This window comes from Eucyclogobius newberryi, unplaced genomic scaffold, assembly GCF_026437365.1.
Source record: "Eucyclogobius newberryi isolate DKJ021-1_F unplaced genomic scaffold, fEucNew1.0.hap1 SCAF_10, whole genome shotgun sequence".
Taxonomy (NCBI): Eukaryota; Metazoa; Chordata; class Actinopteri; order Gobiiformes; family Gobiidae; genus Eucyclogobius; species Eucyclogobius newberryi.
Window position 1 is genome coordinate 19,383,128 of NW_027315724.1, and position 25,884 is coordinate 19,409,011.

General features: G+C 43.5%; 1 protein-coding gene across 1 annotated transcript in view; it reads left to right on the forward strand.

The window, feature by feature from the left end:
• rnaset2l (ribonuclease T2, like) overlaps positions 1 to 25,021 on the forward strand; it is a 33,640-nt gene extending 8,619 nt beyond the window's left edge. The window contains exons 3-9 of the mRNA XM_072462175.1: positions 20,621 to 20,688; positions 20,802 to 20,859; positions 21,016 to 21,083; positions 21,162 to 21,275; positions 22,206 to 22,254; positions 23,736 to 23,810; positions 24,796 to 25,021. Coding sequence (XP_072318276.1) covers positions 20,621 to 20,688; positions 20,802 to 20,859; positions 21,016 to 21,083; positions 21,162 to 21,275; positions 22,206 to 22,254; positions 23,736 to 23,810; positions 24,796 to 24,972 — 609 coding nt within the window. The 3' untranslated portion in view covers positions 24,973 to 25,021. The remainder of the gene's footprint in view (positions 1 to 20,620; positions 20,689 to 20,801; positions 20,860 to 21,015; positions 21,084 to 21,161; positions 21,276 to 22,205; positions 22,255 to 23,735; positions 23,811 to 24,795) is intronic.
• Positions 25,022 to 25,884: the final 863 nt, after the last annotated feature.

Consider the following 25,884-nt stretch of genomic DNA (forward strand, 5'->3'; position numbering starts at 1 on the left):
CAGGGGGAAAGGACAGTAACTTATAGGAAGTTTAAAAAACACTCTTAATAGAAGAACTCTTATAAACAGATGCCAGGTATACGAACTGCAACGGGTCCATGGCTTTGAATATATGAGATAATCGATATGATATGTACACCACCAGAGTCCAATTACATCAGAGATCACATCCTCATCCTCTTCTTCGTGCACTCTTCTGTGCTGTGACTCTCGGCTCTTGGCATCAAAGCTGTAAACCAATAACAGGACATTTAAGAAATGGCTAACTATTTCACATAAAACACTCATTAACTATTTTTTTAACACAATGTGAGAGTTTCAATCTAAATACCTGAAGTGCTGATAACTCTTGATCTTTGGAAGCCGTCTGAAGAAGGGACTCAGATGCTTCTGCCAGTCCAAGTTCTTGACAAACACTTTGCCATCCGCCGTTCCAACAAGCTGTGGGATATTGAAGTGAGACGTTGGCGGTGAGGGTCCGAAAGACAGCACATTAGATTCTGTTGTAGAGATCTGTGCGTGGCCTGCAGCTTTTGATGTGTGGGAGAAGCTGTTTCCACAGTGATTTGAAGCTTGATGTACAAACTGCAGGCTCACCTGAAAAACAGATGTTACTTATGGTTAATTATACTCTAATCATTAAAACATGAAAATCACCAAAATAATGTTTTACACTTACCACGCTCCTTAGCAGACTTCACGTAGAGACAGGTCATGTCAGTCAGGGTGTCTTTGCCAATTCTGAAAAGGGGGATAAAAGGATTAGGGTTAACAGTAATATGGGAATAACACGCTTCACAGATAACAGTTCACATTGTGACGTTAACGGTGTATTTAAGATGCAAAACGCGGAGATATTGGGACATCTGCCCTCGGCTAGCGGGGCTAGCTAGCTCACTTGAGATAACACGGCTCGTAAAAGCAAAACACTTGCAGAACAGCACACCAAAACATAAACATACACTCGAGTTTAAAACCGGCGCACATTAAAGTGATTAAAAGCGGGTGTTTTAGTCGCAAAGCTTACCTGGTTCAGCCGTCCTGTTGTCTCTCCCAACACTGTGCACAGAGACACACAGGAAGCTGATAATGGCCAGGCAAGGGCGTGATTGGTTCGAGTGACGCAGTGCGTGCGTGACGTGCAACGTACGTAAGCCACGTGACCAAAAGTGGTATCAGGAGTTGTAGTTTTTTTCTCTTCCCTCGCCGAAAAATAACCCGATAACATAGCAAAGTTTAGCTTACAACTTAGCTCCGAATAGCTGCGTTTAGCTCCGGGCTGTGGGGCTAACAGCCGGTTTAGTCCACCATAAACACACACAAAGCACGACCCACACAACCCACGGGCCAACCCACGCCGAAAAATAACCCGATAACATGGTGATAAAAGCAAGTAGTCACATTAAGCCCGTATTGCAGAGTGCACTGAAGCAACATGTTAGCTTAGCATTAGCTCCACCGGAGCAGACAAGTAAGATTCTAAAGTGATCACGAGACCGCCTTAAAACACAGCGTTAAAGCAATAATTTAGTAGTAAAGTAAAAGTGTACCTGAGTAAACAGTTCCGTTGCAATGTAGTCCAGGAAATGTAAGCTCTGCAGACTGTGCTCTGCAGACGGTCTGGAGGAATGAGAGGAAAACACTGAGAGCACGCAGCTGGCCATGCGGATCACAGCTGATTGGTGGAAAATGTAAACAACACGTTGGCTAGAAAAAGGTGACGCCCCCCAGGAGAGCAGGAAAAAGACCCCAAAACTCCACATTTTTAACAGCTTAATGTATATGTTTAAGACAACCAATAGTGTTATCTGAAGCACACCGGGGCTTATTCATAACTTCAACTAGCACATTCTGCAAAAAAATGAAAATCACAAATTTGGGGGAAAAAAAGTAAAATGCTGTTTTTCTCAGTTTCACCGAGGCCGACATGGTCCGACAATTGCGGCGGCGGGGCACATTTACGCTTCACACTTTAACAAACTCCTCCTAGTGCGTTTGGCCCACCGATCTCAAAATCGGTGTACCTCCTCTAGACAAGTGGGGCATCTAAAGTTATTCAAATTTTATGGATAACATTTACGGTCTCTGTGCAGCTGAGCCGCAAACTTTTCGCAGAATTCTGACTATTTGGCCTTCAGAGTGGCCTATAAACAAGAGTTTTTCCAAATGACATGACATTTTGCACACAATTCTCATTTGCCATCCCCAAATTAAAAGTATGGGAGCCAAAGTCATATTTGGTAAAGCGTAGCCATAGCGATGACAGAAACATCCCATGTTATCCCTATGGGGAAACTGCAAAATCTCTAAAATGACCACATTTTTACACTTCACACTTTCACAAACTCCTCCTAGGGCGAAAGCCCGATCGAGTTCATATTTGGGGAGAATCATCTACACAAGCGGGGCATCAAAAGTTATCCATATTTTGATTTTAAGTGCTAGGGTCTCTGTGCGGTAGAGCCGCAAATATATGTCACAAATGGGAAAAACGCCAAATCCTTGAAATGTTCACATTTATGCGTCACACTTTAATGAACTCCTCTGTGGGCAATAGCTCGATCAAGCTCATATTTTGGGAAAATAATCTACACAAGCGGGGCATCAAAAGTTATCCATATTTTTATTCCAAGTGTCACGGTCTCTGTGCGCTGGAGCCGCACATTTGACCGACATTTGTGTTCATTTGCACTGGTTAAGAACAGCATTATACATGTACAATGTGTCGCTGTCTTAGTTCTTAGACAATTGCGTTAGCGCAAACTCTGTAAAATGCAGAGAGCAGAGTCGGAAGGCCGGCGGCCCGCGAGGGCCGTTGGATGCCGCTTGCGGCTTTAATTTTTTTTATTTTTCTTGTTCTTCTTCAGCGCTTTGATCTCTAATTTGACCCCCTGAACATGCTCAAAAACTCACCAAACTTTGCCCAAAATTCAGAATCGGCGAAAAATTAGATTTTTTCTGGGCCATTTTTTTTTCGTTAAAAAATGGCGCGACAGCGCCACCGACAAAAGTCAAAATACATTGCGCCTATGGGAGACGCCCCGAGGTCAACTTTGGCGTAAAGCTACAACTTATTAGTTTTACCAAAATTGTCTAAACTTTACCCAAAATTCTATTTTGCGGTCCCGATCACAAAAGCCAATCACAAAAATGCCTTAATTTTTACGGCGTAGTCGTAGCGATGACAGAAACCTCCCATGTTATCCCTATGGGAAAACCACAAAATCTCTCAAATTACCACATTTTTATGTTTTACACTTTAACGAAGTCCTCCTAGTGCGTTTTGCCCACCGACCTCAAAATCGGTGTACGTCCTCTAGACAAGTGGGGCATCTAAAGTTATCCAAATTTTAAGGATAGCTTTTACGGTCTCTGTGCGACGGAGCCGCAAACGTTTACCAGAATTCTGACTATTTGGCCTTCAGAGTGGCCTATAAACAATATAGTTTTTCCAAATGACATGATATTTTGAACAAAATTCTAATTTGCCATCCTGATCATAAAAGTATGAGAGCCAAAGTCATATTTTGTACGGTGTAACCGTAGCGATGACAGAAACATCCCATGTTATCCTTATGGGAAAATCGCTAAATCGCTCAAATCACCACATTTTTACGCTTCACACTTTAACAAACTCCTCCTAGGGCGATTGTCCGATCAAACTCATATTTGGGGAATATCATCTACACAAGCGGGGCATCAAAAATTAGTCATATTTTGATTTTAAGTGGTACGGTCTCTGTGCCGTGCAGCTGCAAATATACTGTCACAAATGGGAAAAACGCCAAATCTTTGAAATGTTCACATTTACGCTTCACACTTTAACAAACTCCTCCGTGGGCAATAGTCCGATCAAGCTTTACTTTGGGAAATATCATCTACACAAGAGGGGCATCAAAAGTTATCCATATTTATATTCAGAGTGCTGCGGTCTCCGTGCGGCGGAGCAGGAAATTTGACTGACACTTGTGTTGATTTGCACTGGATTGGCCATGTCCAATGTGTCCCCGTCTGTCAAGTTCTTTTCTAATTCACACACAATAAGGGCGCCATCTTTATCAAGTCGAAAGCACAGAGTCGGAAGGCCGGCGGCCCGCGAGGGCCGTTGGATGCCGCTTGCGGCTTTAATTCTTTCTTCTTCTTCTTCTTCTTCTCGGGACCAACCCCCCTATTTTTCACCCAGTGAACATTGACGAAAAGTCACAAAAATGTTCACACCTCTAAAAATCGTGCCTCTCTACATTCTGGCTATTTCCCTTTTCTAAAATAAAAAAAATTGGCGCGTCAGCGCCCCCAAATGTACCAAAAATGCATTGAGAGATGGGAAATGACCCAAAAAAAATCTGATCGTAGAATCATGAAATTTGGCGCAGAGGTAGATGGTGACAAGAGAAGTAAAAAATATTATTACGGCAACGCCGTCCGCCCAACCAAATGTCGGCCATATTGCTTCAAAAATGGCTAAACATGACTTCGGAGTTTTTCCAAACGTCGTACTTTTACGAACTCCTCCCAGGGCGTTGGCCCTAAAAAGCTGAAATTTGGTGAAAATGCTACTGAGGAGTGGGACATCAAAAGTTATCCAAATTACATTGATACCTCTCACGGTTCTAGCTAGAATTTCAGAAATCGCCCATATTTAAAATTTCTGCCGTTTGCGCAGATAAAGTCCGAATTGCGTCAAATTAGAATCAGTTGTTAAACTCTTTGCCCTAAACCTACTTGAAGTGAAATAAATTCATTTGGCGCCACAGCGCCCCCTACAGATTTTATATGGAGGTTAAATGTTTAGTTTTGCGAAATTATATGAAATTTGACACACAACTCAATTTTAGCATCCCCATCAAAAAAGTCAATGAGACCCATGTCATAATTGTTATGGCGTTGCCGTAACGATGACCGAAACCTTTCATGTTATTCCAATGGGGAAATCGCCAGAACATGTTTACACTTTAGACTTTCACAAACTCCTCCCAGGGCGTCAGCCCTATTAACCTGAAATTTGGTGAGACTCATCTTCAGGGGTGGACCATCAAAAGTTATCCACATTTTCATTCAAAGAGTCACGGTGTCTGTGCGGCAAAGCCGCACATTTTGCCAAGAATTCAAAATAAAATAGCTTTTTGATGGTAAAACAAAGGGGAGAAGATGTGACAGCGTCACAGATTCAGCAGTAGGCGTAATAAAAGGACAATTGGGGCGCGTTAGCGCCCCCTCCTCTTGCGGCGTGGCGGCGGTGTGGCGGCGGCGTGGCGAGGGCCGATCATTGCCGCTTGCGGCTATATTTAGGCCCGAGCCCCAGCAGGGCGGAGGGCCTATTGCTCCCGCAACGCTGCCGAAGGCAGCGTTGCAACTGTCTGACCAAACATGCGGGCGCAGCCCGCATGTTTGGTACCCCGTCGCCCCTGGCAAGTACAGTGAACTAGCCCATGCCGAAGGCATGGATCATGCATACTTACTCCTGCTATGACAGAAATAGTCAACAATTAGTGAATGGGCGTAGCCCATTCACTAATTGTTGACAACAGCAGCGCGAAGCGCTACATTCCTCCAAAAACCCTCCTGGCATCGTCCCGTACGCGAGAGTCCATGCCACAGGCATGGGCCATGCTTGTATCTGCTCAAATCAATGGAAGTCTATGGGGAGTGGGCGGGGCATCCCGACAGAATAGGGAGTGACGAGCGCGTAAGCGCTCGTAATGATGATTCCACCCCATGACGGCATCGGGAAGGCTTAGAGCTTTCAAACGATGTATAATTTGTTGTTATAGTGGAAACGGCTATATTGTTTTTGCTAAAAATATTATTATTTTTATTATTTTTCTTGTTCTTCTGCTTTTTGAGCTCTAATTTGACCCCCTGAACATGCTCAAAAACTCACCAAACTTTACCCAAAATTCAAAATCGGCGAAAAATTTTGTTTTTTCTGGGCCATTTTTTTTTTTGTTAAAAAATGGCGCGACAGCGCCACCGACAAAAGTAAAAATACATTGCGCCTATGGGAGACGCCCCGAGGTCAACTTTGGCGTAAAGCTACGAAATTCGGGACACGCATTCCTCTCGTGAGGACAAAAAAAAAATATCATTGTGGCCACGCCCCCAGACTTACCCTATGCCCGCAGTCTTCCTTTGAAAATGAAAACACACTGTGTTAGCCATTTTGTTCACGTCAAACTTTGACGAACTCCTCCTAGGGCGTTTTGCCCACCGACTTCAAAATCGGCGGACGTCCTCTGGACAAGTGGGGCATCTAAAGTTATTCAATTTTTTGAGATACCTTTAACGGTCTGTGTGCGGCGCAGCCGCAAAGTTGGACAACTTATTTTGGAATATTGCAGATCTAAAAATTGTTCCCATTTGATCAAAACAAGTCCGATTAGGACCAAATTTGAATCAGTTGTTCAACTTTCTAGTTTGGACCAGTTTATGATGACAAAATTTAAATGGGCGCGATAGCGCCCCCTACAGAGTGACCTTTAAATTAACATTGAAGGTCAAAAATTTGTTCTACCAAAATTTTCTAAACTTTACCCAAAATTCTATTTTGGCGTCCCGATCAAAAAAGCCAATCAGACAAATGCCTTCATTTTTACGGCGTAGTCGTAACGATGACATAAACCTCCCATGTTATCCCTATGGGAAAACCGCTAAATCTCTCGAATATCCACATTTTTCTGTTTCACACTTTAACGAATTCCTCCTAGTGCGTTTTGCCCACCGACCTCAAAATCGGTGTACGTCCTCTAGACAAGTGGGGCATCTAAAGTTATGCAAATTTTAAGGATAGCTTTTACGGTCTCTGTGCGACGGAGCCGCAAACGTTTCCCAGAATTCTGACTATTTGGCCTTCAGAGTGGCCTATAAACAGTAGAGTTTTTCCAAATGACATTATATTTTGCACAAAATTCTAATTTGCCATCTTGATCATAAAGTATGAGAGCCAAAGTCATATTTTGTACGGCGTAGCCGTAGCGATGACAGAAACATCCCATGTTATCCCTATGGGGAAACCGCAAAATCTCTAAAATGACCACATTTTTACACTTCACACTTTAACAAACTCCTCCTAGGGCGAAAGCCCGATCAAGTTGATATTTGGGGAGAATCATCTACACAAGCGTGGCATCAAAAGTTATCCATATTTTGATTTTAAGTGCTAGGGTCTCTGTGCGGTAGAGCCGCAAATATATGTCACAAATGGGAAAAACGCCAAATCCTTGAAATGTTCACATTTACGCTTCACACTTTAATGAACTCCTCTGTGGGCAATAGCTCGATCAAGCTCATATTTTGGGAAAATAATCTACACAAGCGGAGCATCAAAAGTTATCCATATTTTTATTAAAGTGTCACAGTCTCTGTGCGCTGGAGCTGCACATTTGACCGACATTTGTGTTCATTTGCACTGGTTAAGCACAGCATTGTACATGTACAATGTGTCGCTGTCTTAGTTCTTAGACAATTGCGTTAGCGCCATCTCTGTAAAATGCAGAGAGCAGAGTCGGAAGGCCGGCGGCCCGCGAGGGCCGTTGGATGCCGCTTGCGGCTTTAATTATTATTATTTTTCTTTTTCTTCTGCTTTTTGAGCTCTAATTTGACCCCCTGAACATGCTCAAAAACTCACCAAACTTTGCCCAAAATTCAGAATCGGCGAAAAATTAGATTTTTTCTGGGCCATTTTTTTTTTCGTTAAAAAATGGCGCGACAGCGCCACCGACAAAAGTCAAAATACATTGCGCCTATGGGAGACGCCCCGAGGTCAACTTTGGCGTAAAGCTACGAAATTCGGGACGCGCATTCCTCTCGTGAGGACAAAAAAATATATATTATTGTGGCCACGCCCCCAGACTTACCCTATGGCCGCCATCTTCCTTTGAAAATGAAAACAAGCTGAGTTAGCCATTTTGTTTACGTCAAACTTTGACGAACTCCTCCTAGGGCGTTTTGCCCACCGAATTAAAAATCGGCGGACGTCCTCTGGACAAGTGGGGCATCTAAAGTTATCCAATTTTTTGAGATACCTTTTACGGTCTGTGTGTTGGACAACTTATTTTGGAATATTACAGATCTAAAAATTACTCCCATTTGATCAAAACCAGTCCGATTAGGACCAAATTTGAATCAGTTGTTAAACTTTCTAGTTTGGACCAGTTTAGGCTGACAAAATTGAAATGGCCGCGATAGCGCCCCCTACAGAGTGACCTTTAAATTAACATTGAAGGTCAAAAAGTAGTTTTACCAAAATTGTCTAAACTTTACCCAAAATTCTATTTTGCCGTCCCGATCACAAAAGCCAATCACAAAAATGCCTAAATTTTTACGGCGTAGTCGTAGCGATGACAGAAACCTCCCATGTTATCCCTATGGGAAAACCGCAAAATCTCTCAAATTACCACATTTTTATGTTTTACACTTTAACGAACTCCTCCTAGTGCGTTTTGCCCACCAACCTCAAAATCGGTGTACGTCCTCTAGACAAGTGGGGCATCTAAAGTTATCCAAATTTTAAGGATAACATTTACGGTTTCTGTGCGACGGAGCCGCAAACGTTTCCCAGAATTCTGACTATTTGGCCTTCAGAGTGGCCTAGAAACAATAGAGTTTTTCCAAATGACATGATATTTTGCACTAAATTCTAATTTGCCATCCTGATCATACAAGTATGAGAGCCAAAGTCATATTTTGTACGGCGTAACCGTAGCGATGACAGAAACATCCCATGTTATCCTTATGGGAATATCGCAAAATCTCTAAAATGACCACATTTTTACGCTTCACACTTTAACGAACTCCTCCCAGGGCGATAGCTCGATCAAGTTCATATTTTGGGAAATCATCTACACAAACGGGGCATCAAAAGTTATCCATATTTTGATTTTAAGTGCTACTGTGCCGTGGAGCTGCAAATATACTGTCACAGATGGGAAAAACGCCAAATCCTTGAAATGTTCACATTTGTGACTGACCGTGGCTAAACCAGTTACAAGTTATTCTGAAAGTGTGAATTCAAAGCTTTCCAATGATGTCTCACTCATGTAGATCTGATCATATTTGAGTAAGTTGTGGTCATTTGAATGTATACAACTCTCAAACCCATTCACTGAGAAAACGGGGCTCAAAGTTTTTCATCTGAGTGAGCCCAGAGTCACAGGGGGGGCGGGGCTCATTTGCATCTCATTGAGATAAGCCCTCCCCCCTGTCACACTGACACCACCTTCCCCCTACAGCTGTCACTGAAGACTCAAGAGGAGTGTTGTTATTGATGGTAACTGGACTTGAATCAGAATTAGAAGTTACTATATTAAAATGGAAATACTTGGATTACAAAAGGCCCTAAATGGAATCAAAGAATCAGAATCAGAATCAGAATAGGGTTCATTGCATTTGTCGATAAACATGATTCACAGGTGATTCAGTGCCAGCAATGGTGCACTGAATGATTCAACACAAACAACAAAAGATAAGATAAGATAGCCTTTAATGTTACAACGCAGTAGATACAGGGGGAAAGGACAGTAACTTATAGGAAGTTTAAAAAACACTCTTAATAGAAGAACTCTTATAAACAGATGCCAGGTATACGAACTGCAACGGGTCCATGGCTTTGAATATATGAGATAATCGATATGATATGTACACCACCAGAGTCCAATTACATCAGAGATCACATCCTCATCCTCTTCTTCGTGCACTCTTCTGTGCTGTGACTCTCGGCTCTTGGCATCAAAGCTGTAAACCAATAACAGGACATTTAAGAAATGGCTAACTATTTCACATAAAACACTCATTAACTATTTTTTTAACACAATGTGAGAGTTTCAATCTAAATACCTGAAGTGCTGATAACTCTTGATCTTTGGAAGCCGTCTGAAGAAGGGACTCAGATGCTTCTGCCAGTCCAAGTTCTTGACAAACACTTTGCCATCCGCCGTTCCAACAAGCTGTGGGATATTGAAGTGAGACGTTGGCGGTGAGGGTCCGAAAGACAGCACATTAGATTCTGTTGTAGAGATCTGTGCGTGGCCTGCAGCTTTTGATGTGTGGGAGAAGCTGTTTCCACAGTGATTTGAAGCTTGATGTACAAACTGCAGGCTCACCTGAAAAACAGATGTTACTTATGGTTAATTATACTCTAATCATTAAAACATGAAAATCACCAAAATAATGTTTTACACTTACCACGCTCCTTAGCAGACTTCACGTAGAGACAGGTCATGTCAGTCAGGGTGTCTTTGCCAATTCTGAAAAGGGGGATAAAAGGATTAGGGTTAACAGTAATATGGGAATAACACGCTTCACAGATAACAGTTCACATTGTGACGTTAACGGTGTATTTAAGATGCAAAACGCGGAGATATTGGGACATCTGCCCTCGGCTAGCGGGGCTAGCTAGCTCACTTGAGATAACACGGCTCGTAAAAGCAAAACACTTGCAGAACAGCACACCAAAACATAAACATACACTCGAGTTTAAAACCGGCGCACATTAAAGTGATTAAAAGCGGGTGTTTTAGTCGCAAAGCTTACCTGGTTCAGCCGTCCTGTTGTCTCTCCCAACACTGTGCACAGAGACACACAGGAAGCTGATAATGGCCAGGCAAGGGCGTGATTGGTTCGAGTGACGCAGTGCGTGCGTGACGTGCAACGTACGTAAGCCACGTGACCAAAAGTGGTATCAGGAGTTGTAGTTTTTTTCTCTTCCCTCGCCGAAAAATAACCCGATAACATAGCAAAGTTTAGCTTACAACTTAGCTCCGAATAGCTGCGTTTAGCTCCGGGCTGTGGGGCTAACAGCCGGTTTAGTCCACCATAAACACACACAAAGCACGACCCACACAACCCACGGGCCAACCCACGCCGAAAAATAACCCGATAACATGGTGATAAAAGCAAGTAGTCACATTAAGCCCGTATTGCAGAGTGCACTGAAGCAACATGTTAGCTTAGCATTAGCTCCACCGGAGCAGACAAGTAAGATTCTAAAGTGATCACGAGACCGCCTTAAAACACAGCGTTAAAGCAATAATTTAGTAGTAAAGTAAAAGTGTACCTGAGTAAACAGTTCCGTTGCAATGTAGTCCAGGAAATGTAAGCTCTGCAGACTGTGCTCTGCAGACGGTCTGGAGGAATGAGAGGAAAACACTGAGAGCACGCAGCTGGCCATGCGGATCACAGCTGATTGGTGGAAAATGTAAACAACACGTTGGCTAGAAAAAGGTGACGCCCCCCAGGAGAGCAGGAAAAAGACCCCAAAACTCCACATTTTTAACAGCTTAATGTATATGTTTAAGACAACCAATAGTGTTATCTGAAGCACACCGGGGCTTATTCATAACTTCAACTAGCACATTCTGCAAAAAAATGAAAATCACAAATTTGGGGGAAAAAAAGTAAAATGCTGTTTTTCTCAGTTTCACCGAGGCCGACATGGTCCGACAATTGCGGCGGCGGGGCACATTTACGCTTCACACTTTAACAAACTCCTCCTAGTGCGTTTGGCCCACCGATCTCAAAATCGGTGTACCTCCTCTAGACAAGTGGGGCATCTAAAGTTATTCAAATTTTATGGATAACATTTACGGTCTCTGTGCAGCTGAGCCGCAAACTTTTCGCAGAATTCTGACTATTTGGCCTTCAGAGTGGCCTATAAACAAGAGTTTTTCCAAATGACATGACATTTTGCACACAATTCTCATTTGCCATCCCCAAATTAAAAGTATGGGAGCCAAAGTCATATTTGGTAAAGCGTAGCCATAGCGATGACAGAAACATCCCATGTTATCCCTATGGGGAAACTGCAAAATCTCTAAAATGACCACATTTTTACACTTCACACTTTCACAAACTCCTCCTAGGGCGAAAGCCCGATCGAGTTCATATTTGGGGAGAATCATCTACACAAGCGGGGCATCAAAAGTTATCCATATTTTGATTTTAAGTGCTAGGGTCTCTGTGCGGTAGAGCCGCAAATATATGTCACAAATGGGAAAAACGCCAAATCCTTGAAATGTTCACATTTATGCGTCACACTTTAATGAACTCCTCTGTGGGCAATAGCTCGATCAAGCTCATATTTTGGGAAAATAATCTACACAAGCGGGGCATCAAAAGTTATCCATATTTTTATTCCAAGTGTCACGGTCTCTGTGCGCTGGAGCCGCACATTTGACCGACATTTGTGTTCATTTGCACTGGTTAAGAACAGCATTATACATGTACAATGTGTCGCTGTCTTAGTTCTTAGACAATTGCGTTAGCGCAAACTCTGTAAAATGCAGAGAGCAGAGTCGGAAGGCCGGCGGCCCGCGAGGGCCGTTGGATGCCGCTTGCGGCTTTAATTTTTTTTATTTTTCTTGTTCTTCTTCAGCGCTTTGATCTCTAATTTGACCCCCTGAACATGCTCAAAAACTCACCAAACTTTGCCCAAAATTCAGAATCGGCGAAAAATTAGATTTTTTCTGGGCCATTTTTTTTTCGTTAAAAAATGGCGCGACAGCGCCACCGACAAAAGTCAAAATACATTGCGCCTATGGGAGACGCCCCGAGGTCAACTTTGGCGTAAAGCTACAACTTATTAGTTTTACCAAAATTGTCTAAACTTTACCCAAAATTCTATTTTGCGGTCCCGATCACAAAAGCCAATCACAAAAATGCCTTAATTTTTACGGCGTAGTCGTAGCGATGACAGAAACCTCCCATGTTATCCCTATGGGAAAACCACAAAATCTCTCAAATTACCACATTTTTATGTTTTACACTTTAACGAAGTCCTCCTAGTGCGTTTTGCCCACCGACCTCAAAATCGGTGTACGTCCTCTAGACAAGTGGGGCATCTAAAGTTATCCAAATTTTAAGGATAGCTTTTACGGTCTCTGTGCGACGGAGCCGCAAACGTTTACCAGAATTCTGACTATTTGGCCTTCAGAGTGGCCTATAAACAATATAGTTTTTCCAAATGACATGATATTTTGAACAAAATTCTAATTTGCCATCCTGATCATAAAAGTATGAGAGCCAAAGTCATATTTTGTACGGTGTAACCGTAGCGATGACAGAAACATCCCATGTTATCCTTATGGGAAAATCGCTAAATCGCTCAAATCACCACATTTTTACGCTTCACACTTTAACAAACTCCTCCTAGGGCGATTGTCCGATCAAACTCATATTTGGGGAATATCATCTACACAAGCGGGGCATCAAAAATTAGTCATATTTTGATTTTAAGTGGTACGGTCTCTGTGCCGTGCAGCTGCAAATATACTGTCACAAATGGGAAAAACGCCAAATCTTTGAAATGTTCACATTTACGCTTCACACTTTAACAAACTCCTCCGTGGGCAATAGTCCGATCAAGCTTTACTTTGGGAAATATCATCTACACAAGAGGGGCATCAAAAGTTATCCATATTTATATTCAGAGTGCTGCGGTCTCCGTGCGGCGGAGCAGGAAATTTGACTGACACTTGTGTTGATTTGCACTGGATTGGCCATGTCCAATGTGTCCCCGTCTGTCAAGTTCTTTTCTAATTCACACACAATAAGGGCGCCATCTTTATCAAGTCGAAAGCACAGAGTCGGAAGGCCGGCGGCCCGCGAGGGCCGTTGGATGCCGCTTGCGGCTTTAATTCTTTCTTCTTCTTCTTCTTCTTCTCGGGACCAACCCCCCTATTTTTCACCCAGTGAACATTGACGAAAAGTCACAAAAATGTTCACACCTCTAAAAATCGTGCCTCTCTACATTCTGGCTATTTCCCTTTTCTAAAATAAAAAAAATTGGCGCGTCAGCGCCCCCAAATGTACCAAAAATGCATTGAGAGATGGGAAATGACCCAAAAAAAATCTGATCGTAGAATCATGAAATTTGGCGCAGAGGTAGATGGTGACAAGAGAAGTAAAAAATATTATTACGGCAACGCCGTCCGCCCAACCAAATGTCGGCCATATTGCTTCAAAAATGGCTAAACATGACTTCGGAGTTTTTCCAAACGTCGTACTTTTACGAACTCCTCCCAGGGCGTTGGCCCTAAAAAGCTGAAATTTGGTGAAAATGCTACTGAGGAGTGGGACATCAAAAGTTATCCAAATTACATTGATACCTCTCACGGTTCTAGCTAGAATTTCAGAAATCGCCCATATTTAAAATTTCTGCCGTTTGCGCAGATAAAGTCCGAATTGCGTCAAATTAGAATCAGTTGTTAAACTCTTTGCCCTAAACCTACTTGAAGTGAAATAAATTCATTTGGCGCCACAGCGCCCCCTACAGATTTTATATGGAGGTTAAATGTTTAGTTTTGCGAAATTATATGAAATTTGACACACAACTCAATTTTAGCATCCCCATCAAAAAAGTCAATGAGACCCATGTCATAATTGTTATGGCGTTGCCGTAACGATGACCGAAACCTTTCATGTTATTCCAATGGGGAAATCGCCAGAACATGTTTACACTTTAGACTTTCACAAACTCCTCCCAGGGCGTCAGCCCTATTAACCTGAAATTTGGTGAGACTCATCTTCAGGGGTGGACCATCAAAAGTTATCCACATTTTCATTCAAAGAGTCACGGTGTCTGTGCGGCAAAGCCGCACATTTTGCCAAGAATTCAAAATAAAATAGCTTTTTGATGGTAAAACAAAGGGGAGAAGATGTGACAGCGTCACAGATTCAGCAGTAGGCGTAATAAAAGGACAATTGGGGCGCGTTAGCGCCCCCTCCTCTTGCGGCGTGGCGGCGGTGTGGCGGCGGCGTGGCGAGGGCCGATCATTGCCGCTTGCGGCTATATTTAGGCCCGAGCCCCAGCAGGGCGGAGGGCCTATTGCTCCCGCAACGCTGCCGAAGGCAGCGTTGCAACTGTCTGACCAAACATGCGGGCGCAGCCCGCATGTTTGGTACCCCGTCGCCCCTGGCAAGTACAGTGAACTAGCCCATGCCGAAGGCATGGATCATGCATACTTACTCCTGCTATGACAGAAATAGTCAACAATTAGTGAATGGGCGTAGCCCATTCACTAATTGTTGACAACAGCAGCGCGAAGCGCTACATTCCTCCAAAAACCCTCCTGGCATCGTCCCGTACGCGAGAGTCCATGCCACAGGCATGGGCCATGCTTGTATCTGCTCAAATCAATGGAAGTCTATGGGGAGTGGGCGGGGCATCCCGACAGAATAGGGAGTGACGAGCGCGTAAGCGCTCGTAATGATGATTCCACCCCATGACGGCATCGGGAAGGCTTAGAGCTTTCAAACGATGTATAATTTGTTGTTATAGTGGAAACGGCTATATTGTTTTTGCTAAAAATATTATTATTTTTATTATTTTTCTTGTTCTTCTGCTTTTTGAGCTCTAATTTGACCCCCTGAACATGCTCAAAAACTCACCAAACTTTACCCAAAATTCAAAATCGGCGAAAAATTTTGTTTTTTCTGGGCCATTTTTTTTTTTGTTAAAAAATGGCGCGACAGCGCCACCGACAAAAGTAAAAATACATTGCGCCTATGGGAGACGCCCCGAGGTCAACTTTGGCGTAAAGCTACGAAATTCGGGACACGCATTCCTCTCGTGAGGACAAAAAAAAAATATCATTGTGGCCACGCCCCCAGACTTACCCTATGCCCGCAGTCTTCCTTTGAAAATGAAAACACACTGTGTTAGCCATTTTGTTCACGTCAAACTTTGACGAACTCCTCCTAGGGCGTTTTGCCCACCGACTTCAAAATCGGCGGACGTCCTCTGGACAAGTGGGGCATCTAAAGTTATTCAATTTTTTGAGATACCTTTAACGGTCTGTGTGCGGCGCAGCCGCAAAGTTGGACAACTTATTTTGGAATATTGCAGATCTAAAAATTGTTCCCATTTGATCAAAACAAGTCCGATTAGGACCAAATTTGAATCAGTTGTTCAACTTTCTAGTTTGGACCAGTTTATGATGACAAAATTTAAATGGGCGCGATAGCGCCCCCTACAGAGTGACCTTTAAATTAACATTGAAGGTCAAAAATTTGTTCTACCAAAATTTTCTAAACTTTACCCAAAATTCTATTTTGGCGTCCCGATCAAAAAAGCCAATCAGACAAATGCCTTAATTTTTACGGCGTAGTCGTAACGATGACATAAACCTCCCATGTTATCCCTATGGGAAAACCGCTAAATCTCTCGAATATCCACATTTTTCTGTTTCACACTTTAACGAATTCCTCCTAGTGCGTTTTGCCCACCGACCTCAAAATCGGTGTACGTCCTCTAGACAAGTGGGGCATCTAAAGTTATGCAAATTTTAAGGATAGCTTTTACGGTCTCTGTGCGACGGAGCCGCAAACGTTTCCCAGAATTCTGACTATTTGGCCTTCAGAGTGGCCTATAAACAGTAGAGTTTTTCCAAATGACATTATATTTTGCACAAAATTCTAATTTGCCATCTTGATCATAAAGTATGAGAGCCAAAGTCATATTTTGTACGGCGTAACCGTAGCGATGACAGAAACATCCCATGTTATCCATATGGGAAAATCGTAGAATCGCTCAAATCACCACATTTTTACGCTTCACACTTTAACAAACTCCTCCTAGGGCGATTGTCCGATCAAGTTCATATTTGGAGAATATCATCTACACAAGCGGGGCATCAAAACTTATCCATATTTTGATTCTAAGTGCTACGGTCTCTGTGTGGCGGACCCGCAAATATATATCAGAAATGGGAAAACAGCGAAATCTCTGAAATGTTCACATTTACGCTTCACACTTTAACAAACTCCTCTAAGGGCAATAGCTTGATCAAGCTCATATTTTGGGAAAATCATCTACACAAGCGGGGCATCAAAAGTTATCCATATTTTTATTCCAAGTGTCACGGTCTCTGTGCGGCGGACCCGCACATTTGACCGACATTTGTGTTCATTTGCACTGGATTGGCCATGTCCAATGTGTCGCCGTCCGTCAAGTTCTTTTTTAATTCAACACAATAAGGGCGCCATCTTTATCAAGTCGAAAGCGCAGAGTCGGAAGGCCGGCGGCCCGCGAGGGCCGTTGGATGCCGCTTGCGGCTTTAATTTTTATTATTTTTCTTGTTCTTCTGCTTTTTGATCTCTAATTTGACCCCCTGAACATGCTCAAAAACTCACCAAACTTTGCCCAAAATTCAGAATCGGCGAAAAATTTGTTTTTTTCTGGGCCATTTTTTTTTTCGTTAAAAAATGGCGCGACAGCGCCACCGACAAAAGTCAAAATACATTGCGCCTATGGGAGACGCCCCGAGGTCAACTTTGGCGTAAAGCTACGAAATTCGGGACACGCATTCCTCTCGTGAGGACAAAAAAAAAATATTATTGTGGCCACGCCCCCAGACTTACCCTATGGCCGCCATCTTCCTTTGAAAATGAAAACAAGCTGAGTTAGCCATTTTGTTTACGTCAAACTTTGACGAACTCCTCCTAGGGCATTTTGCCCACCGACTTCAAAATCGGCGGACGTCCTCTGGACAAGTGGGGCATCTAAAGTTATCCAATTTTTTGAGATACCTTTTACGGTCTGTATGCGGCGCAGCCGCAAAGTTGGACAACTTATTTTGGAATATTGCAGCTCTAAAAATTGCTCCCATTTGATCAAAACAAGTCCGATTAGGACCAAATTTGAATCAGTTGTTAAACTTTCTAGTTTGGACCAGTTTAGGCTGACAAAATTGAAATGGCCGCGATAGCGCCCCCTACAGAGTGACCTTTAAATTAACATTGAAGGTCAAAAATTAGTTTTACCAAAATTGTCTAAACTTTACCCAAAATTCTATTTTGCCGTCCCGATCACAAAAGCCAATCACAAAAATGCTTAAATTTTTACGGCGTAGTTGTAGCGATGACAGAAACCTCCCATGTTATCCCTATGGGAAAACCACAAAATCTCTCAAATTACCACATTTTTATGTTTTACACTTTAACGAAGTCCTCCTAGTGCGTTTTGCCCACCAACCTCAAAATCGGTGTACGTCCTCTAGACAAGTGGTGCATCTAAAGTTATCCAAATTTTAAGGATAACTTTTACGGTCTCTGTGCGACGGAGGCGCAAACGTTTCCCAGAATTCTGACTATTTGGCCTTCAGAGTGGCCTATAAACAATAGAGTTTTTCCAAATGACATGATATTTTGCACAAAATTCTAATTTGCCATCCTGATCATAAAAGTATGAGAGCCAAAGTCATATTTTGTACGGCGTAACCGTAGCGATGACAGAAACATCCCATGTTATCCTTTTGGGAAAATCGCAGAATCGCTCAAGTCACCACATTTTTACGCTTCACACTTTAACGAACTCCTCCTAGGGCGATTGTCCGATCAAGTTCATATTTGGGGGAAATTATCTACACAAGTGGGGCATCAAAACTTATCCATATTTTGATTTTAAGTGGTATGGTCACTGTGCCGTGGACCTGCAAATATACTGTCACAAATGGGAAAACGCCAAATCTTTGAAATGTTCACATTTACGCTTCACACTTTAACAAACTCCTCCGTGGGCAATAGCTCGATCAAGCTTTACTTTGGGAAATATCATCTACACACGCGGGGCATCAAAAGTTATCCATATTTATATTCTAAGTGCTACGGTCTCTGTGCGGCGGAGCAGCACATTTGACTGACACTTGTGTTGATTTGCACTGGATTGGCCATGTCCAATGTGTCCCCGTCTGTCAAGTTCTTTTTTAATTCAACACAATAAGGGCGCCATCTTTATCAAGTCGAAAGCGCAGAGTTGGAAGGCCAGCAGCCTGCGAGGGCCGTTGGATGCTGCTTGCGGCTTTAATTAATTAATTAATCTGAATTTTTGTGAGAACGTAACCGTGACATTGACCCCTTTTGTGTCCATGTGATGCCTCCAGAGGTCCCTCAGGGGCCCCACTGGGAGAGACTGCTGCAGCTCGGGCCACATGCTTGCTTTTGCCGCCATTGTTCGACCGATCAGCTCGCACGCTGAGTCAGAGCTGATCAGACAAAAAGATCCAGAATAACGCTGCAGTTGTTTAGCATTAGCATGAGGCCAAATAGTTACCAAGGCAACGCTGTTCACAAGACGAGTCATAAAACAGTTAAATGAACATTACGAACAGTAAATTGATCTTATGGACAAAGTCTGACAGACAATTGTTTACTAAAAAATGTTTATCCAATGGTCAAAGCGTGAAGTCTCTGCTCCTGCACAGATGTCATAAATCTCCACGTGGGGGTTGTATGTAGTACCGCCTGACGCCCCTGTGTTACTGTCACTGTGGCAACGTTCAGAGGTCGTCTGTAGTTCGCTACATAAAAGGTCTGAACTTCACATGAGGTTCCAAACGTCCAGGATGAGAATCATCAGAAAAAGAGTCTTGTGTGTCGCCACTGAACCAGATCTAACGAGAGGCACAATATTTGAAAAGCGTATTTAACACAATTAACACAACCACTGATCATTCTTCTGTTTATTAATCCTAACCACTAAAATATAAAAGAAGAAGGTATTACCTTAAATTTAATATGTAGGTGTAATTCCTCATTCGTCCAGGAGGGTTCCGTTGTCAAAAAAGATTCAGTTGTTTCATCTGGACTGTTTCTTTTGGAATTAACATATGTTTCAACTCTAATCCAAGAGTCATTCTCAATCTGTGAATCAAGACAAAAACAGAGCAATGTAGTTTATTCTGTCCAATGCAGTGAAGGAAGTTGTAAAGAGCGCCACATAGTGAGACTAAAGAGCCACATAGTGAGACTAAAGAGCCACATAGTGAGACTAAAGAGCCACATAGTGAGACTAAAGAGCCACATAGTGAGACTAAAGAGCCACATAGTGAGACTAAAGAGCCACATAGTGAGACTAAAGAGCCACATAGTGAGACTAAAGAGCCACATAGTGAGACTAAAGAGCCACATAGTGAGACTTAAGAGCCACATAGTGAGACTAAAGAGCCATATAGTGAGATTAAAGAGCCACTGCACAAAAGGCTCTCTCACACGTCAGACACTGGAGTTCAGGAGCATCGTGCATCTGCATCTTAAAGCCACAAACCATGAAAAACCATCATTAAATAGAGACGGGGGTTAAGATTTAACCTTCCTGTTGTTTATAATGGAATTTTGAATCAAAGAGTCTTTGAATGAGTCGAAATGTATTGAGTCCAGATGAAACAAATTCATCTTTTTATACTTTAATATCTGTTTTTCACATCCGTTTGGTCGACCATGAGCATTAGCTAAAATAATAAAATGAGAAGGTCCACTTGTCAAAATATTTAATAGAAAGTTATGATTCTTTAGCAGAACTTTCTATCACAACATGGAGCTGGACGTGGGTCACTGCAGATCACCATGGAACACAAACATAATTCAAATCTGCATCACAGAAATATGAAACGCCTCATTCATATTTCTGATATTTTCATAAGATGTGATTTTGAGATGAAGCTGCACCGCCGACTGTGATCCACAATCTGAGTGTCTTCTGCGATGATGCGGTTGTTGTTTAAAGCTCATCACAGACTTCTTCACTGCACTTCACAGAATCAACTACATTTGTAGCTTTAACTTCAACAGAAACACGTAACCATAACAATTAAACCCACACATTGTTTTAATGTTTAATTATTGTTTCTAGATTTTATACAACGAGACGCTGTGTAAAATCCCCCCGAATGTCAACGATTGGACCATCCACGGACTCTGGTGAGGAACTCTTTAATGCCTCTGATTCAGTTCTGGTTTAGTCCTGGTTTAGTCCCAGTTTTGTCCTGGTTTAGTCCCGGTTTCGTCCTGACTTGATCTCTATTATGCTCCAGGCCTTTCAAAGCTCATAACTGCTGTCACTGCTGGCCCATGTTCCACTCCGACATCAAGGTAAGTCCAACTACAGACCTGGTTTAGTCCTGGTTTAGTCCTGGTTTAGTCCTGGTTTAGTCCTGGTTAAGTCCTGGTTTAGTCCTGGTTTTAGTCCTGCTTTTGTCCTGGTTTTAGTCCTGCTTTAGTCCTGGTTTAGACCTGGTTCTTTTTCAGGATCTGGAGACAAACTTGACTGAGTTTTGGCCGTCTTTTCTGAAAACCAGATCTGACTTCCAGTTCTGGTAAATAATGAAGTCTTGTTTAATTTAATTTAAATTAGATTTAAAATGACCTGAGTCTTTTCTGTGTTTGTGTCTCAGGCGTTCAGAGTGGCTCAAACACGGCGTCTGTGCTGCGTGTGTGGAAGGACTGAACTCTCCACTCAGATACTTCCAGACCTGCCTCCAGCTCCGAGCACGCTTTGACGTGCACAGGTCAGACCTGGTCCTGGTCTTGGTCTTGGTCTTGGTCTTGGTCTTGGTCTTGGTCTTGGTCTTGGTCTTGGTCTTGGTCTTGGTCTTGGTCTTGGTCCTTGTCCTTGTCCTTGTCCTGGTCCTGGTCCTGGTCCTGGACCTGGACCTAGACCTGGACCTGGTCCTGAGCCTGGTCCTGAGCCTGGTCCTGGTCCTGGTCCTGGTCCTGGTCCTGGTCCTGGTCCTGAGCCTGGTCCTGGTCCTGGTCTTGGTCCTGGTCCTGAGCCTGGTCCTGGTCCTGAGCCTCGTCCTGAGCCAGGTCCTGATCCTGATCCTGATCCTGGTCCTGGTCCTGAGCCTGGCCCTGGTCCTGATCCTGAGCCTGGTCCTGAAATTACGTTTTGATTGTCATTTCTAAGTTATTTTCAATCTGAAGGTCCTGGTCTGATAAGCTAGAGTCTATACTGTATATTGCCCTGAGCTGGACTAAATGAGACCGCTGTGTGCTGTCTGCATCTAATTCAAGAGCAGGAAGTGCGCTGTTAGCATGCTAATGTGTGTTAGCTTTACTTGGATGGCAAAACTTGCTTATAAAGTCATTCTGATGAATAATTGTTATGCTCAGAAAGCCTTAGGAAAGTGTTGAGGTTTTTAAGACCCTAAAGGAGCTCAGGAACATGTGCTTGTTCTCTCACTCCACAGAGAGACAAGTATAATCTCCCATCTGTTTATGACAGTCTTCTCAAACCGTGGTCAAGTGAGATGACGATCAAATATTAATCTGGTGCTCAAGAACGAGACATGACGAGACATTTGACCCAGATTTAGAATGAGTCAGAACGTCTGGACTTCAAAAACAGTGTCCAGATGAAACAAAGGACTCGACCTCTGACCTCTGACCTCTGCTGGACAAAGGAGGGACTGCGCTGACTCGCTCTGTGTTTGTTTCAGTCTGTTGGACAAAGCCGGCATCACTCCGTCCTGTAACACAACGTACGAGGTGAGATCGTCTTCTCTCTCACTGTCTCCATCGTCTCCGTCGTCTTCACTGTCTCCATCGTCTTCTCTCTCACTATCTCCATCGTCTCCATCATCCTCTGTCTCACTGTCTCCATTGTCTTCTCTCTCATTGTCTCCATTGTCTTCTCTCTCACCGTCTCCATCGTATTCTCTCTCATTGTCTCCATCGTCTTCTCTCTCATTGTCTCCATCGTCTTCTCTCTCATTGTCTCCATCGTCTTCTCACTCACCGTCTCCATTGTCTTCTCTCTCACCGTCTCCATTGTCTTCTCTCTCACCGTCTCCATCGTCTTCCCTCTCACTGTCTCCGTCGTCTTCTCTCTCACTGTCTCCATCGTCTTCTCTCTCACTGTCTCCATCGTCTCCATCATCTTCTGTCTCACTGTCTCCATTGTCTTCTCTCTCATTGTCTCCATTGTCTTCTCTCTCACCGTCTCCATCGTCTTCCCTCTCACTGTCTCCGTCGTCTTCTCTCTCACTGTCTCCATTGTCTTCTCTCCCACTGTCTCCATCATCTTCTCTCTCATTGTCTCCATCCTCTTCTCTCTCACCGTCTCCATCGTCTTCTTTCTCACTGTCTCCGTCGTCTTCTCTCTCACTGTCTCCATCGTCTTCTCTCTCATTGTCTCCATCCTCTTCTCTCTCACCGTCTCCATCGTCTTCTTTCTCACTGTCTCCGTCGTCTTCTCTCTCACCGTCTCCATCGTCTTCTCTCTCACTGTCTCCGTCGTCTTCTCTCTCACTGTCGCCGTCGTCTTCTCTCTCACTGTCTCCGTCGTCTTCTCTCTCACTGTCTCCGTCGTCTTCTCTCTCACTGTCTCCATCGTCTTCTCTCTCACTGTCGCCGTCGTCTTCTCTCTCACTGTCTCCGTCGTCTTCTCTCTCACTGTCTCCGTCGTCTTCTCTCTCACTGTCTCCATCGTCTTCTCTCTCACCGTCTCCATCGTCTTCTCTCTCACTGTCTCCATCGTATTCTCTCTCATTGTCTCCATCGTCTTCTCTCTCATTGTCTCCATCGTCTTCTCTCTCATTGTCTCCATCGTCTTCTCTCTCATTGTCTCCATCGTCTTCTCACTCACCGTCTCCATTGTCTTCTCTCTCACCGTCTCCATCGTCTTCTCTCTCACTGTCTCCATCGTCTTCTCTCTCACTGTCTCCATCGTCTTCACTCTCACTGTCTCCTTCGTCTTCTCTCTCACTGTCTCCATCGTCGTAACTCTCACCGTCTCCATCGTCTTCTCTCTCACTGTCTCCACCGTCTTCTCTCTCACTGTCTCCATCGTCTTCTCTCTCACCGTCTCCGTCGTCTTCTCTCTCACTGTCTCCATCGTATTCTCTCTCACTGTCTCCATCGTCTTCTCTCTCATTGTCTCCATCGTCTTCTCTCTCATTGTCTCCATCGTCTTCTCACTCACCGTCTCCATTGTCTTCTCTCTCACTGTCTCCATTGTCTTCTCTCAGGTGGAGCAGCTGCGTCGTGTCGTGGCTCCTCTGTTTGGAGATCACCACGAGATCCAGTGCTTCAAAGACAAACAGGTCAGAAGCAAAATCACACTCAGAGGAGAAGGTCTGAGGAGAAGGTCTGAGGAGAAGGTCAGAGAAGGAGGTCTGAGGAGAAGGTCTGAGGAGAAGGTCAGAGAAGGAGTTCTGAGGAGAAGGTCTGAGGAGAAGGTCAGAGAAGGAGGTCTGAGGCGAAGGTCTGAGGAGAAGGTCAGAGAAGGAGGTCTGTCTCATGTCTGTGATGTTTCTCCTCATGTCTGTGATGTTCCTCCTCATGTCTGTGATGTTTCTCCTCATGTCTGTGATGTTCCTCCTCATGTCTGTGATGTTTCTCCTCATGTCTGTGATGTTTCTCCTCGTGTCTGTGATGTTCCTCCTCATGTCTGTGATGTTTCTCCTCATGTCTGTGATGTTTCTTCTCGTGTCTGTGATGTTCCTCCTCATGTCTGTGATGTTTCTCTTCATGTCTATGATGTTTCTCCTCATGATGTGATGTTTCTCCTTGTGTCTGTGATGTTTCTCCTCATGATGTGATGTTTCTCCTCATGTCTGTGATGTTTCTCCTCATGTGTGATGTTTCTCCTCATGTCTTTGATGTTTCTCCTCATGTCTGTGATGTCGGTGTAATCCCTCATTCGTCCAGGCGTGTTCCATAGTAGAAAAAGCTTCAGTTGTAGTCATCTGGACTCAGTTTGAAAAAATAGACGTTTCGACTCTCATCCAAGAGTCATTGTCAATAAAAGAATTTAGATCGAGAACTCCGATATTAATAATGTTCTGTGGTAAGACCCGCCCATACTTCAGGAAGGCTCCTCCCAATGGGCGGGTCTTACCACAGAACATTATTAATATCGGAGTTCTCGATCTAAATTCTTTTATTGACAATGACTCTTGGATGAGAGTCGAAACGTCTATTTTTTCAAACTGAGTCCAGATGACTACAACTGAAGCTTTTTCTATCATGTCTGTGATGTTTCTCCTCATGTCTGTGATGTTTCTCCTCATGTCTGTGATGTTTCAGGGTCGTGAGCTGTGGTTCCAGATGAAGGTTTCTCTCTCTCCTAATGGGACCACAGGTTGTAAATACTCTGACCTCAGATGGGCCCCCAAGCCGCCTGTGACTCACCCCTGCCCCCCTGACGTGCCTCTGTACTACCCTCCCATTGACCACAGCCAGCCCCCCAAGACCTGCCCCTGAACCGGGTCTGAACTGGGTCTGAACCGGGTTTGAACCAGGGTCTGAACCGGGTCTGAACCGAGTCTGAACCGGGTCTGAACCGGGTTTGAACCGGGTGTTTAAATAAAACATTTAAAAACATTACTTGTTTCTTCTTGAGCCTCATGACTTCTGACCCTTTTCGTTCTGATCAAAGAAAACTCTTAACTGTCATTTTGTTTGTCATGTTCAGTTTTTCCAAACAAACACTTAAATCAGACCTGGGCAAAGTACGGCCCGCGAGCCACATACGGCGCGTTTGTCTTTATAATCTGGCCCGCCAAACATGCCAAGTAATATTTAAAAAAATAATAATAATGATTTTTTTATTGGCCCTTTGGCCAGACATGGGCAATTGTAGCCCCATGGTCAAGATGTGGCTCTCGGCATGTTTTAATCCGGCCCCTAGAAAGATTTTAGTTTCTATTTTTTAACTGTCTGTAACATCTGTCTGCACTTGTATCCTTAATAAAGGTGACATGAAATTAATTAAATCATAGCCTATATTTGACAGAAAAGTTATATTTTATTTTATTTACTTGCCTGGATTTTAATATGGCCCTCGAAGGAAAATAGTTGCCCACCCCTGCTTTAAATCGATCAGTTAGTCAAATTTTATAAAGCGCTTTTCATCAAATTAAATAAAAAGTGACACAAAAGTCTTTACAGTTCATCAAAACAATCCCACTGTAGGAGCCGTAAGTCTCTGTGAGGCAAACACTCACAAACACTTACAAATCACTTACAACAGACCCATGAAACCGTGATGAAAACAGAAGGAGTCAAACAGCAGTGAGGGAGAGGCTGCCAGACAACAACAGCTTTAGAACCACACAAGTCAAGTTTAGTCTAGTTTAGTCTAGTTAAGACTTTATTTAGTTTACACAGTCGCTC